Source organism: Ostrea edulis, chromosome 6 (assembly GCF_947568905.1).
Source record: "Ostrea edulis chromosome 6, xbOstEdul1.1, whole genome shotgun sequence".
NCBI classification, from domain to species: Eukaryota; Metazoa; Mollusca; class Bivalvia; order Ostreida; family Ostreidae; genus Ostrea; species Ostrea edulis.
Genome location: NC_079169.1, coordinates 59148932 through 59165843, shown reverse-complemented (window position 1 = coordinate 59165843; position 16912 = coordinate 59148932). Strand labels below are relative to the sequence as shown.

Sequence of the window (16912 nt, the reverse complement as noted above, 5' to 3'; positions counted from 1 at the left end):
TCAAAATCAGATCACTGACAACATCCAGTGTAATGGTCAGAGAAGTTCTGATTTTATTTAGAGTGTTATGGAAAACTGTAATCTACAAGTAACAGCTATTTCATGGAAAACTGATATTTCTGTATTATCATCTGTCAGGAAAGAATTTATTTAAGCATGTTAAAGTCCAGAATCAATCCGTCTATCAACACCTACTTGTTTGTTATAAACATAACAAAAATGCATTTACCTGTACGCATGTTTTTCAGGGATTATATTCCAGATAAAGCGTGTAATATTGGAGGATGGGAGTGTCCGGTATTGTATGTGGGTGTCCAGGGACCCCGAGGAACCAGCAGAAGGTGGGAGATCGTTTGCCAATCTCACGCTTGCCACAACTCTTAACAGCACTGTGGACTGCTCGGGCAACTATAGTCTGGGGGATGTGAGAAAATAATTTAATAACAAAATTATTGAATCAATCATAAAATCTCTCTCCTGAATGCTTTATGTTTTGGATAAATTCAACAAACCAAATTATATATGGATAGGTTATGAAATCAATAATACATTTTTAAGTTTGAAGAAAATGTAGGAGTTTGTAAGATGGAAAAAATCTAGTTGTTTTTTTTTTAATAAAGCAACATAAATTCTTTATTTCTGCAAGTTGGAGAGATATTTGTGATAGTGCTTATGATTATTTCTGTTATATAAACAAGCTTGATTAGATAATCATAATTAGATATTTAGGAAAAAAAATGTATCATGTACTACATGTATCCCAGATATATTGATACATGTACAGGGTATGTTTTAGAAGTAATTTTATGATCGCAAGTTTGTGAATATGTAAATTGTCAACATGTTTGAATTCCAAGTTTACCATTGAAGATATAAAAAAAAAAATATATGCTGATTTTCAGCTACTGGCAGAAAAAGCTTGTTCTGACTCCAAAGTAGAAAATGAGGAGCTTTCTAGGGAAGACTCACACTGGAGCGTACAGGAACAATCTGAGGATGGTCCCTCCTCAGGGAGGGGGCTATTTGACATCAAATATCACACTCTCATCTCCATTGGGAAGGGAGCATTTGGATTTGTGAAGTTAGCAAAAAGAAAAATTGATGAGGAAGAGGTATTGTCTGAAAATTATCTGTAAGGTGTATCATTTACATGTAAATAAATGACCAGTTTTTAATTTTTTATGTAAAATGAAAGATTAAAAATTTTTTTTAACAACATCCATATACATGATTTATGTAGGAAAACTTAAATACAGCTTTTTAGAAATCTGGTTATTTTGCTTAATCGTATTACCCTGATTAAAATGTTTTATCAGGTCGTAGTGAAGTTCATCAAGAAGAATAAAGTATAAAATGTTTTATCAGGTTGTGGTGAAGTTCATCAAGAAGAATAAAGTATTATCAGAGTGTTGGACAGAAGATCAGCAAGGCAAAAGATTGCCATTGGAAGTGTCGCTTCTTAAAATGTTACAACATCCTAATATTGTTCGGGTAAACAGAACTTTAATTGTTTCCAGTTTATATCCCAGGGTAGAAGATTAGTACTTTAACCTGAATCTAACATTATTTATAGACTGCTTTGTTGTATTCATCAGAGTTCTTGAAATTTCTTTTGAAGTGTCAGACATTTGGTCTGACACTGTTAGAAATAGTGTCAGCCCAAACAAAATTTTGTCAGTCCAGATAAAAATGCATCGCTTTTGAGGTTTTCTGATATTTTTATTTAAAATCAACTACATGTGTAATTGTATTCAATCTCCATCTCAGTTATAAGTTTATAAATTATCTTTTCATACCCTTTCTCATCTTCCTTACACTCTGAATGGATCTTCCTCACTTTCACTATCCGAGTGACTTTCTTGCTCTATTTCTCTCTCAACCTCCACTTTTCTCTCATCCTCCATTTCTCTATCCTGTATATTCCTCTCAACTTCTTTCTCATCTGCCTCTGCAATCGTTGTAACTACTTTTTCTCTCACTTAAGCCCGAGTGTAGTTGGTCTTTCGTCAGTTTCGACTTTGAGCAGATTGTGTCATCAAGCAGTAGGTAAAAATGCTGCAAATAAAAACCATTGTCTCCCAGATTGCCAGACGGAGATACAATCGGTTTCTCTTCTCTTCGTAGTTCCCCACAACTGATTCCTCACGTTTACGTTTCAATGTGTTGCCGGATTTAGCATCGGTTTGAAAATTTATGGGCCACATGGCCGCCATTTTTCCCGGTAAAAAACGGACTTCGATCCCGATCTTATATCGGCCATCAGGACCGACAATTAAGTAACTCGTGTCGGACATTTACTACTTTTATCGGATAATCCGACATTACCGACACTTTTCAAGAACTCTGATTCATGGTCAAAGTAAACAGTTGCCTAAATAGGACTTGTTACTCTTGGGGAAGCATTTTGCAAACACGTTTTATGTTTGTATGTAAATTTGATACACAAGGTATATATATGGCAGATTCTTGGAATGAAGTAAATTTTACATTTAACTAGTTCTAATTGTAACGGGGACCGTTACAGATGTTCCCCAAACCTCCCCCAATTAAAAAGTGATGTCCTTGTGAATCTATAGCAAAAAATCATTTTATTTTAGCCTTTAATTACATGTAGTACGTTCAATATGGTCATTTCAGTACCAAGAAATGAAAGAAAGCGTTGCACGTGCATACACGCGCACGCGTGTATGATTCCGAATTTTTGTTGATGTCGTTCAACAGGCATTTGTATCATATACCCACAGTATGAATTTCATAACGTTTCCACCAAATATAAGGAAGTTATAGCGATTTTAAAATCGTCCAATCAGAAATCAGCACACGTGCATGCACGTGCTGAGCAGTAATTCTAACCACAGCAATTTGTAAGGAGTACCAAGATACATCTAAACCCCAAATATGAATAGAATTTGATGAAAAACAAAAACGTTATCGTCCTTTAAAAATTGAACATTTAAAAAACGTTGCACGCGCATGCGCGTGTGTGTTGGCATTTTTTGTTGCACCAACATATAGATACAAATATTGTCTACATATGCTGTGAATATCATCTCATTCGCTTCATAAATAAGAGAGTTACAAACGTTTTAGCATTATCCAATCAAAATGAAGTGCATGCGTGTGCAAATTGGTAATTTTGACCATGTAAATCAGTTAAGGGTCTCAATATCTACCTATGATATGAATTTCAAGCCATTTCAATGAACAACAAAAAAGTTAGACTGATTCCAAAGTTAGCGTACAAATTTTGTAATGCGCGTGCACGCGCATGCGTGCGTGTGCTGGCAAAATAACTATTATTTTTCATATGTACAAATGATATACTATCATCCTCTTTAGGTTTTATATCGCTTCCTTCAATATTCTGATTTTCCATTTTTTGTACCAAAATTGCAAAGCACGTGCGCGCGCGTGCATGCACTTACAAACACAATGACTATCACTATGCACATCTACAAACGCTATACTATCATCCTGGAAAGTTTCATATCGATCCCTTTTGTAGTTTCTGAGAACACTACCGGACAAAAAAGTACCGGAGAAAAAGAATAATAATAATAATAAGAAACAGAGTAAAAACAATATGTTCCCAAACTTTGTTTGGGGAACATAATAATAGGGGTTATGTTGCAGACCATCTAGACCTTATTTGTATAACCTGTTCATGGTGCTCTGGGTTTACTCAGTACAATGCCATTGCTGCCAAAATGCTTTACAGGTACCAAAACAAAGTACTAATTAACCACTGTTATGATCATTCTTGGGGCAGAGCAGTCAATAACAACTCCAGTCTTTAAAAAAGAAATCACTTGATGCAAGCACTGGTTTGTTAAAGTTGATATGGCCTAAATTAAAAATTGCCATATTTCTGCTAACCTGACCAATACTAAATTATACTCTTTATCCTACAAAGTTTGTATACGTACAACATGGAGACGAACCAAATTATGTTATGGTGCTGTCCATCTGAGGTTGTGTTTTCCGGACTTAGCATTGAAATTTGGTCATATATTCTCCTTCAAGAAGTGTAAGAGAGAGTTTGCATTTTAGCTGGATTGGTACACTGTGACCTACATTAGGGCTAAAAATAAGTAAAGCAGTTTTCTGGACTTTTTTTCATTAATGATACAGATATTGCCCTGAAATTTAGTCACAAGCTTCCTCTCAGAGGAATACAAGTTTAGTTTGCATTTCAGCTGATCTGTGCACTGTGACCTACTTTTGGGCTTAAAGTAGGTCATACAGTTTTCCAGATTTTTTTGTTATAGATAGGGTATTGCCCTCAAATGAAGTCACAACTTTCCTTTCATGGAAATACATTTCTTTTGAAAACTTGGTAAACAATAGCATACCACAATCTTTGTTTGCAAAACAAATAAACTCTCTAAAATGAGCTTCTATGATAATTTATAACCTTAATTTTTTGTGAAACCCTTTTTGGGGGAAATTGTGAATCAGCCCCTTTAAGGTCATATCAGAAGGACCCATGATTCTCACTTCTAAATAACAAGCATTTGGCGAAGGAGCAATTACCTATATTTATACTTCTTAGGTTTGACGTGACCATGGCACAAACGGGGCTCAAACTCACGACCTCCCGGTCACAAAGTAAAACAAACGCTCTACCATTGAACTCCTTGACCTTTGGGTTTGACTTTTTTAATAAAAACTTTAACCTTGGCCATAACTTTTGAATGGTTAGTGACAGGGCTTTCATATTTCACATGTATTTTCTTTGTGGCAAGATCTCTTACTGGGTTCCAGAATTATTTTGTTTCACAAATGCATCTTGTTTTTTAAGAAATTGTTTAAGAGATTATTAAGTAAACAGTTTTAAAATGGACACTTGTACTTGCTTCAGAGGTATCCATATCAATACATATAAAGTTGAATTAAGACTGAAAAATTAACCTTTCATGTTTTGTATGCTGATAGACGTGCAAGGTGATAATGATTTGAGTGTTTCTTTATGTACAGTAAGGGTAGAGAAAATATTTGTATTTTATTTCCTACTTACACATGTACAGTTGTATTTGTTGTGGGTATTAGCAGAAACACAACAATTCATAGGGCCCCTGGGGTGCTCTGTAGTGATCAGTCTGCATTTGTCCATGCCTGCATTTTTTGGCTATCCCTGCAGCTATTGAATTAGAAATACCTAAACTTATATCAATGGGGTACAAATTAAGTTTAAGCTTTGTTGACCTATTTTTGAAAGAGTTATGGACCTTGAACTTAATAAATTTCAGGAATTTGTTTTCCAGACTGTTTTTAGCTATTGATTTAAAAATGGGTTACAGATCAAGTTTGAGTTTGGGCTTTGTTGACTTGTGTTTGGAAATTACATGTAGTTTAAATATGGACCTTATACATAGCAAATAAAGCCACAAAGCAGGGCCCTTCTATGATGCTTGCCATCACAATGATGTCTAGTTATTGTTGGCCGGAAATAATGTTTTCAGTTAATAACAAAATACTGTACATATAAGAACTGTTGGTTTCTGTGTATTTATTTCCTCTCCCAATTACCATCATTAGATGAATTTCAGGTGATAGATGTGTTTGAGAATGAAGACTATATCCAAATGGTGATGGAGAAACATGGCAGTGGTATGGACTTGTTCGAGTTCATTGACCGTTCCCCACTGATGGACGAAGCTCTGGCCAGCTATATTTTCAGACAGGTAAATTTGTTGCCATATTGTTATTGACCTCTATATGTACAGTAGAATCATTATGCCCTTGTTATTGAAAACTGAAGAGCGTGTGCAGATATAGTAGTGTCCATGACTGTTCTGGTTAGTTTCTGACCTTTGTCCTGAGACAGATTTTCAGTTGAATATACATGCAGTGTATTTGTACAATGGGTTTGTGTTATGAAGAGCTTTCCTGGGTTTGCTTTTTGTTAGGAAGAACTTAACTGGGTTTGCCTTTTGTTATGAAGAGCTACAGATCCACCCCTTATAAAAACCTTTGATTCAGTTGAGGCCTTATATCATTGTATTCTTGTATTGATGTCTCATGAATTTAATATAAAAAAAATTCCTAACATATTTTCGTACTATACTTGTGTCCAAACACACTTCAAATATTCATTAAAGCCCCATATGACCCGAAAATTGATTGGCTACCTACGTCAGTGAACAAAATTATTAAAAGTTTCTAGATTTCGGATCATATGGGGTATTGCACTGTTTCTAAGTTATGAGAATATATGAAGATTTTATGTATAATGTGCATAATCAATTTTGTCAGATTGTGGCAGGGGTAGGTTATTTGCACAGCCTAAATATCGTTCACCGTGACATCAAGGACGAGAATGTCATTCTTAATGAGAATTTCCGGATAAAGTTGATTGACTTTGGAGCTGCAGCCTACATGATGCCAGGGAAATTGTTTGGGACGTTTTGTGGTACCATGGAGTACTGCAGTCCTGAAGTCCTCTTGGGAAATAGGTAGGTGTTAATCCTGAAGTCCTCTTGGGAAATAGGTAGGTATTGTTGAGAAGCAGGTCAGTGTAGAATGTACATGTATGGTTCCACACAGTACACCAATTTTTAGACAATCAATTTTTTTTTATAATTTGGATTACGGATCCACCAAACCTTAATTTTTTATGTTTAGGGGGAAAAAAAAAAAGAAGACGAAATTCAAATTTCCAATTTGTTTTCCCCAAGCCAGAGGTAAAAATAAGTATTAAAAAAAAAAATTTAATGAGAAGTGACCATCTCTATGAAGAATATGGGTAATGTACATGTATCATGAAAATTTATTGTTTTGTGATATTGATCGTCTAACTGATCGTAGTTTCGCTTTAATATAGATTGGGTTTTGAATACAAGTTTGTTTTGAAATGTGCCCTTCTTATCCAGATTAAAACACATGGTAATCAGGTAAAAGTTGGCCAGAGACAGCATAACAATTCATTAATATGTAAATAATTTGTGTCAAAAACATAATAAAATGTTCAAACAAAATATTAGTAAGAGTAATTTTATTTTTTCAATTTACAAAGATGTTTAAAATTGTTTTAAGGATTTTTTTTGTTGGTTTTTTTTTTTACACGGATCGACCAATCCAATTTAAAAATTCCGTAATCCAATTAATAGAAAATGTCTTGCCTTATTCACTCAGGACAAATATCTTTAATGAAGAAAGTACATACACTACACATACATTGTTAAACAGGGCATGGGTTTGTAAATAAAATGTTAAAGAGCCGTTATGTCCTCTTTACTGTGTCAGATTTGTGTGGAGTATGAACCCAGTAATTTCTATGTGTGTTCAGTATTAGTGACAAGATCTTGCGACTTTATTGAGTTATTATGATTGTTGACACTTCATTTGTCTCTATGATGTGACAGGTACCAGGGTCCGGAACTAGAAATGTGGTCAATGGGCGTTACTTTATACACACTGGTTTATGGAGAAAACCCATTCTTTGATGTGGAGGAGACCATTAAAGGAAAACTAAAACCACCATTCCAAGTCTCAAGAGGTAAATAAAAGCCACCATTCCAATTCTCAAGAGATAAATTAAAACCTCCATTCCAATTCTCAAGAGGTAAATAAAAACCTCCATTCCAATTCTCAAGAGGTAAATAAAAACCACCATTCCAAGTCTCAAGAGATAAATTAAAACCTCCATTCCAAAATAATGCCCCAAAAAATTAGTCATTAGTCTCTCAGGCCCCACTGCATCTGTTGGAAAGGTACCCCCATGGATTTTTTTTTTCAATTTATATTTGTTTACTTATAGGTATTATGTAAAACTGTCAGAAGGTTTTGATAAAATTATAGGGTTTTTTTTTTATCAAATAATTATTGAATGCATATTGATTTATGTGCAGGTGTTTAAAAATGATAGTGTAAATTTAATAGTAAGTTATGTGATGCTATTTTTAATAGAAATAAAAATTTCATTGCTTATCCTATAGAAACTAGGGCTGAGTATTGGTCAGAAAAATTTGATACAATACGATATCAAATTTAACGATACATGATATATTGGGTTTTATTATTTATCAATGTAAAATCAAACAAAAAACAGATAACAACAAAAAATAAAAACATAAAACAACTTTTTCTTTGTTCTTCCGGAGACAATTTTAAAAAAAAGAAAAGAATTACAATCATTCACAAGGTAAAGATACCGAACAGTGATCAATCTCATAACTCCTATAAGGAATACAAAATAGAAAGAGTTGCACAAACACGGACCCCTGGATATAGTCCGATATACTAGAGGTGGGATCAGGTTCTTTAACGCAATGTTGTGATGCCATTGCAAATGAAATATTAAATTAGTGGTGACTACTGCTGAACACAGATTGCATTTTGCTTGTTTGTTTTTGTTGTTTTTTTGTTTTTGTTTTTTTCATTGTTGAAATAGTTCCAGGATATGGATTTTTTTTAATGACATTTTGCATTATGGCGTCGGTGGCCGAGTGGTTAGGCCGTCAGACTCTCGACCGAAAGGTCGTGGGTTCGAGTCCTGGCCGCGGCAGGACTGACGTTGTGTCCTTGGGAAAGGCACTTTACATGAATTTCCTCACTCCACCCAAGTGTAAAAGGGGTACCTGGCTATAGACAGTGAAAGATATTGTTAGAATGTTAGTGCTCTAGCGCTTGTAATGGCAGCTTCCACTGTATCCTTCTAGGAAGCTGAGGAAGTTCTAGATTGATATAAGGTCTGCCGGGGTAATAATGTACATTGATAATTGTAAAGCGCTTTGAGCAGCATACGCTGGATAAGGCGCTATATAAAACCAATCATTATTATAAATATTAAAAATATTGAAAGTTAACCTGAATACGCAAAGAAATATATCGGTAGGTGTAACGAAGGTTATGTATCGATACTTGGCAAAGACTTACATAATGTATCGATACATATCAAGATCTCAATATACTGGTGCAGCCCTAATAAAACATGTACATGAGAAAGAAAAGGTAACTCATTCTACAGTCATCATGAAAAAGAGAGATAAATCATACTACAGCCGAGTTTAAAAAAATGCCTGCCTCATCAAAATTTTAAAGCTGTATGGTCCGAATTACAATATTTTTTTCCATCTCATAAAAACGCTATTAAATCATCGCATGTATGTAGTTATGAGGCTGTACGACATATCATAAATTATTTCACCTGTTTTAACCCAAATTATTTGATTTTAAATCGATGTTTACAAATCACCGCACCACTCTGCCATTTCAAGTGACAGTCACGTGACCAGTTCAATCTTTCAGATCATCGGTGGTCTAATCTGTGTAAAGCTGTGTATTTTGTTATAACAGTACCGTACCATAAGTTTAATAGAAATAAAAATATCAAATACCTCTTAGAAAATCATTGTTTTACACTCTTTCAGCCTTAAAACTAGACAGTTGGGTACAAGTTAATACATCATGTTAGGATTCCCCTGACGCGCGTGGGTCTATTTATAGACGTCTATTATGGGATGATTTATATATGTACCCACTATATTTACTTTCTAAATAATATTGGCACTGTTTTCTTTTACATGCAGATGTTTTCAAGCATGTAATTAAGGGAAAGTTAATAACTTTATAAAGTAATTAATCTGCTTTAAAGTAATTATGTACAAAAATAATACATGAACATCGGGTCATACAGCTTTAAGTTTTTGGCCCGAAACTTTATTTTTTTTTGGCCTAAAGTCTCACAAAATATGAGTGATTACAGTAATCAAAGACTTTATGTTAATTATCTATTGAACTTTTCACAAAAGCTGTGGAATCATAATTCCTACATGTATAGTATTTATAAATATTTGACATTACATTATCCTTATTTGTTTTCAGCTCTTACACATCTACTCTCTGGACTTTTAAACCCCAGTCCTGCTAAGCGGGTCACCATTAAGGATTGTCAGAGAGATTTATGGACAAACCAACCAGTTGATTCAACCCAATATACCTGGGAGGAAGTTTTACCAAACTGTGGTAAGAAATTAAATGAACCCACACTAAAGGAGAAAGTTTTACCAAACTGTGGTAAGAAATTAAATGAACCCACACCAAAGGAGAAAGTTTTACCAAACTGTGGCAAGAAATTAAAAGAACCCACACCAAAGCAGAAAGTTTGTTTCTCTCAGACACAAAATCAGGGACATTGAGATGATCTCATACATTTTAAATGGCATAAAAGGTCATTTATCATTATTGTTACATCCATGGAAGCAGTACTACATGTATTTACATGTAAGTAAGTACATGTATTTGATTGTTGATGAAATGGCTGTATGTTTAAAATTTATTATTATTTTTTATCATTGTACATTTTATGTATAGCGCTTTATCTAAACAACACAATTACTCTAAAATGCTTTACATGTAAAACAAAGAATAATAAGTACTACATAAAAAAAAAAAGACATAAAATGATATTAAACTGAGGTTAAGATAGTGACTAAGAATAAGCAAAACTATATAAGTTGGGTTTTTTAAAATTTAAAATTGGAAAATGACACATTGACATCAATGCAATGGGAACCACTCTGTGCCTGTCACAAATATATTAAACTTCAAAAACATGTTGATAGGGAGGGGGCATCTCCCAAACAAGCATGATATACACTCACAGTATTTTATGACACTTCAACATGAGTTGAAAACTATATTGTGGTGCCTAAAGGCAGCGATACGCAAACATTTCAGAAAAGCCACATGAAGAAGTTTGTGTCCAAAGGTCATCAAAAATAAACAAGTCAAATTTCATCAACAACATTGACTAATAGTTGATAATTTAAAAATTTGTATCCAGTGAGAGTCATTTTAGTATGCATCCAAATGATGTTCAATGTAAATTTATTTTCTAGACTAGAATATTTCACAGTAAATGAAATCTTAATGATTATTATATAATATTAAATTTCTTTGTGCGTAACACATTTGTATTTTATGTCTTTTTTTGGAGTTACAGTGCTGTGGTAAGGTAATTTTTATATTTTCAATATTTGCAGAATTTCATGGAAATACTGCCTCAGACAATAGAATCGACTCTCCCGAGTCCAAACTGGACCGCAAGGCTTCCCTCAGCCACACTGACCAATATATTGACAAGGTGTACACAGATCTTCCTCACTCTCTCCCTTCATTCTCGCCACCAAGTTATCAGACACACATGCTGGATTCCAAATATTGCTCCATTGTAGACGTTTAAACACAGAAAGAATTTTATACCAGTTTGGTGAAGAATAATTTCCTGATAGACCAGTGGTGTGAACAGTGCTTCGTATCTCCCTTAACCATTTACAGTGTGAAATATATCAAGGTGAAAGAATGTTATCATGAACAGGCTGTAGACCAATATAACTTAAAATTTATTTGCAAATTGAAATCATTAGTATGAGATTGAAGATGTGTACTACAATCCTTAGTGTGTAGAGGTTAACAGCTATATACATTGTGTTTTGAGATATACATGTGACAAATTATGTTTTGTGCCACATTTAACTGGTATTTATCCTGGTGCTGTTTTTCTCTTTTTTTTTTTGTTTCATTTTAGGTTGATAAGAATTTAAACATATACAGTTTTGTAAAATCCTAGCAATGCAAATCTATGCAATATATCTGCAATGTTAATGATGCCAATTTTGTTGACATTCAGGTTGACCACAAATTCTCTTTCATGCTATGACCAAAGGTGTAATATAAAGGTTGTATACATGTATTTTAGGCTTGTTTCAATTTTTTCAGAATTACAAGGTAGTGACCATAGTTTTAAATTATCTGAACCCTAGGTTCTCAAATGAGCTTTCTAATCAAAAATGTTCTATTGTTGTTCTTAACTTGTCACATTTTCTCCTTTTCCAGAACCACATTGGTAATTTCAACCAAACGTGGTGAAAAACTTTATGAGGAGTCAACTTGTTCAAATTAAAAGAATTGCTTCCTTCTAAGAGGAGATATTTGGAAAGTATATTAGGAAGTTTTGAAAATCTTCAACATAGTATACAAGCACCCTTATGTATTCTGTAGATTTGAATTATTTTAAACCATAACAGTGGAGCCACAATAGGGGGTTTAAAATCAAATTAATGGAAATAATTTTCTTTCGTAGGATACAATTTGTCAATTTAATTTGTAAGAATTCTCATGTAGTGCACACACGATGACGCCTAGGGCAAAGGTTGGGCCACAACAGGGGATTAAATTCCTACATAGACATATTTACGGGTTGATTATAGTTTTAATCAAGAATTGCAAATGTTACAATGTTCAAATTGGTTCAGAACTAACCCTAGTCTAATGGAAATCTAGTAAAGATACTGTACATGTACCATTGAACTAGTTGACTGTAAAAGTACAAATGGTCAATAGGACTATTATAAACTATAGGATTTATAAAGAATTCAAATGTTCTCTTCAAATAGACTTGTTCAAGTTGTTTTGATTCTTTAAATGCTTCAATACAATAGTGACCCAATAGCACTATTAAAGCATGCACTCCAAACACTTTTAACATTTAAATATAATGATAAGGTGGGCGTTGTGGAACATGGGTCTCTTGTTAATATGCTATTTGTTTTTGGTTGACCTAAGCTAAATTCCTTCAAACTTAACTCAAGGGCCAAACAGGGATGCAAAACTTATGAGACACTTTGTAAAGGAATAATTTTTAAAATAATTTGACCAGAAAGTGGCTTAGAAGAAAGTGTAACAAAGAATCTGGGGTACAAGGTTGGGGGATCAAGAACATCTAGGTATCAGTTTGTCAGTATTATATATTGCAGTGTAGATTTATGTTTGCTATAAATATCAAAAGATGAAGGATAATAGTTCTTCCATGATTAACTGTTTAATGGGTTGTAGACATTTTGTATAGCATATTAATCAGTTAGAGAAATGATGTTGACTCGTACATGTATGTATTTATATTATAGATTTGCTCTGGCAGTCATCAAACGCAATATAGCCCATGTAACATTCAAAATATATATGAGATTCAGTTATTTTATAACTGCTGTTATTAAACATTTTTATCCTCAAAATGTTGTCTCCCTTATTTTACAACACTGAGGTGTATTTATGTCTCCCCTTTTTCAGGGGGAGGAATCTCGGATTACCACTATATCTTATCGTGTAAAATGGGAGGAGTTTCAGGTTTTTACATGCTGCTGTTGTAAAGATGATTCACTACAATGTTTTCATCCCCCCTTTTATATAGTTTTGCACCTGTCGGTTGGTCCAAGGTGATGTTTTCCTGATATTTTTTCACAACAAAAGCCAATCTAATTAAAATTAGATCCCATGATCCGCTCAGCAAAATTAGATCATGTGATCTGTGTAGCGATAATAGATGAACGGATCATAGGATCTAATTTTAATTAGATTGCAACAAAAGCATGTATAGTGTTGAAATTTGGTCACAATACTACGCTTCCTCTCGGAGGAATACAAGTACAGTTAGCATTTCAGTTGGATTGATACACCATGACCAACTTTAGAGGTAGAAGTAAATCAAACAGGTTTCCAGATTTATTTTTTGTTTCAGTATGGTCACGGGTATTGCCCTGAAATTTTGTCACAACCTCCCTCTCGGAGAAATACATTATCAGTTCATATTTCAATTTATTTGGTGTACCATGACCTACTTGAGAGTTAAAAGTAGGTCAGATGGTTTCCTAGACTTTCTGATCATAGATACAGATATTGCACTGACATTTTGCCAACTTTCCTCTCTGAGAAATACATAATCTGTGTATTAAATTTAATAGTATATGTATTATCTCTGAGAGTTGTAACAATGGTGAATAGAAAGTGTACAACTTTTCAGGTAAATCCACCCACTAGTATCTGAGACAATGTAGGGTGATTCCAATGTAACACCCCACCCCACCCTACACACATTTCGTTAATGTGGGAGGGGATGTGGTGTTATAGAGAAAGAAAAAGATTACAGTAAAAACAAATTAAGGCGGTGACCTCCCCCAACCTTGTGAACACCTGTAAAACATTTAAACAACATTTATTTTATTGAGTTTTCTGGGGAGGGGGTGTATTTATGGGGGTTTTGCTTGCAGATATTCATATGATATTTGGTACATTGCTTTGCCATAACAAGTTACAGATGAAGTTTGAATTTCGTCTCGGTCCGTTGAGTTTTCATTAAGTTATGACCCTTGGACTTAGAAAAATAGCATGGATTGTTAGTCTACATCCAAGTTTCTTATCTCCGTAGATAAGAGTACTACACTCATTAAAACTTCTAGCACAGTAATACAACAATATAGCTAAATTATTCATGATATCCTACATGTCACAGTTTATTGACTTGGTTAAAGATTTAAACCTAATTATAAATTTGTCTTTTTTCCTGGTCTAATCTTTGTATCTGAATAGTACATGTAGTTGATTTCCAACCATTCCTATCCTGGTTCCCCTTTACCATAACCTACATAATGAACTTTGAATATTGTTGCGATATGCATGTACAATAATTTTTGCGACCGATAGGGTCGCTATGTATTGCCATGCAATATTTTCAAAATGCTTCTTGTAATTAGAAGTTTTCATACTAAAAATTCTCGCGTTAGAAGAGGAACGAAAGCTGGACGCAGGCTCATTAGACATATCCATACAGTGTGTGTTGAGCGGTCTAAATATGTGGGACACCAACAATCTAGAGTTAACATGGATAACCTAGTTTGTATCTCATGTGATACACCCAGCACTCGCATATCAGCCGTAACAGTCTCTGATGAGCCTAGCGAGATTGTTCCTATTCCAACTGTTCATAACAGGAGAATACAGGTGAAAGTGTCCCTGGAGAGAAATGTAAACATCAAACAATTGAGTGGTGTAAATGAACATAACTTAGTGAATATACCTACCAAGAACAAACATGTGCACATTACAGACAAATCCATCAGTCTGCATGTGATTGATGCAAGATCTGTAGCAGGAAAAGATGTATCCCTCTGTGAATATATCACTGATAAGTGTGTCGACAGCTTGGCTATAACTGAAACCTGGTTGCGTGAAGGAGATGATTCACATATAAATGACCTCTGCCCCTCCGGGTACAAATACATTGGTGTGCCCAGACCTACATCCATAGGGGCTAGAGGGGAGGGGTTGGCTTCGTTATCAGGGCCAGCATGGATATCATATGTACCCCTCAACCTGAATTCAAGACATTTGAAACTTGCACGGTCAGACTCAATGGCAACCACCCTGTCACTCTAGTGCTTGTGTATCATCCTCCCCCCTCACGACAGAATGGTCTCAGTGACCCAATTTCTCCAGGAGTGGGAACAGTTCCTGTCACACGAGTGCACCACTACTCCATCCCAACTATGCATCCTCGGAGACATGAACACGTACCATTATGACGAACCGAACATGTCCAACACCAAACATGCAGAACATAGTGGCTGGATTAGACCTCAAACAACACGTATATGCCCCCACACATGCAGCTGGACAGACTCTGGACTTAGTGTTCACAAGGAATGACCCTATGTACTCACTAGTAAAGTCAATCTCTGTGATTGATATAGGGATACCTTACCATTATACTGTTACATGTCAACTCCATACCTGTCCATTACACCTGGCAAACAAAACTCGGCTAGCTATGCAATTGAAGTGCATCCCTGTGGAAATATGGGCACAGCAGCTAGGAGAATCGCTGTCTTCCATCAAAGAGGGGAACAATGTCGACGATCTGCTGTCAGATTTCGATTCCAAAGCAAAAGAGGTTCTAGACAGCATGACACCCCTTCGAACCATCACCATCGAAGGCGACTCCCTCAAACCGTGGTACAATGACTCAATCCACAACGGAGAAGACAGTTGGAGCATAAAGCCATGAGCTCAGGCCTGGAGGTGCATAGACAGATGCTTGCGGAGCAGACCCGTGCTGTGGTGCATATGATCAACTCCTCCAAGTCCAGCTATTATCAGGAAAAGCTCATCGCAGCGGACAGTAAAGAGACTTTTAGAGTTATTAGCAGTCTGGTGAATTATAATGCAGGGACTCCCTTACCACCGGCTACCAGTGACCAGACCCTTGCCGACGATTTTGTGCAGTTTTTCTAAGTTGAAAAGATCAGACAGGGTCTCGATGCCTCAGATCTCCATGACAATACAGCTTCTCCAGACCTGGACAGACCAGTGCCTCATCTTGGTTCCTTCAAGATCCAGACGCAGGAAGAAGTGGACAAGGTCATTAGGAGCTGTGCTAATAAGACCTGCTCACTGGATGCCATCCCCACTGCGCTTTTGAAGAACAACACTGTTCTCACTGGTGCTACCGACCATTACTGAGCTGGTGAATACATCACTTTCAACCGGAGTCTTTTCAAATGAGCTTAAACGGGCACTTATTACACCATGTCTGAAAAAGCCTGGACTTGATATGAGAACTTTTAGTAACTATAGACCAGTATCAAATATCCCATTCATCAGCAAAGTCGTCGAGCGTGTTGTTGCACAGCAGCTTAATAACCATCTCACCAGGAATGGTCTACATGATGATCTGCAGTCAGATTATAAGACCGGTACCAGCACTGAGACAGCCATCCTACGAATAAAAGCAGACGTAGAAACAGTACTGGATGAAGGTGACGCTATGCTCCTGGTTCTTCTTGACCCAAGTGCGGCATTTGATACCATTTATCATACCCTCCTGCTGGAGAGACTACGTGTGGAGGCTGGATTGACGGACACAGCACTCCGTTGGGTACAGTCTTACTTGAATGGCCGTATCCAAACGGTGAAGATCAACACCAGTGTGTCCTCAGATGTACCACTGTCCACCGGAGTTCCCCAAGGGTCTGTTCTCGGCCCCCTTCTCTTTCTGGTGTACCTTCTCCCACTCAGGAGAGTTATTAACCAATATGCCATAAACCGTCATGGGTTCGCAGATGACGCTCAACTTTAC

General features: G+C 35.7%; 1 protein-coding gene across 1 annotated transcript in view; it reads left to right on the top strand.

Moving 5' to 3' along the window:
* Positions 1-13016, top strand: part of LOC125647503 (PAS domain-containing serine/threonine-protein kinase-like) — a 30254-nt gene extending 17238 nt beyond the window's left edge. The window contains exons 13-20 of the mRNA XM_048874188.2: positions 249-424; positions 903-1112; positions 1366-1491; positions 5550-5684; positions 6256-6455; positions 7365-7498; positions 9826-9966; positions 10986-13016. Coding sequence (XP_048730145.2) covers positions 249-424; positions 903-1112; positions 1366-1491; positions 5550-5684; positions 6256-6455; positions 7365-7498; positions 9826-9966; positions 10986-11185 — 1322 coding nt within the window. The 3' untranslated portion in view covers positions 11186-13016. The remainder of the gene's footprint in view (positions 1-248; positions 425-902; positions 1113-1365; positions 1492-5549; positions 5685-6255; positions 6456-7364; positions 7499-9825; positions 9967-10985) is intronic.
* Positions 13017-16912: the final 3896 nt, after the last annotated feature.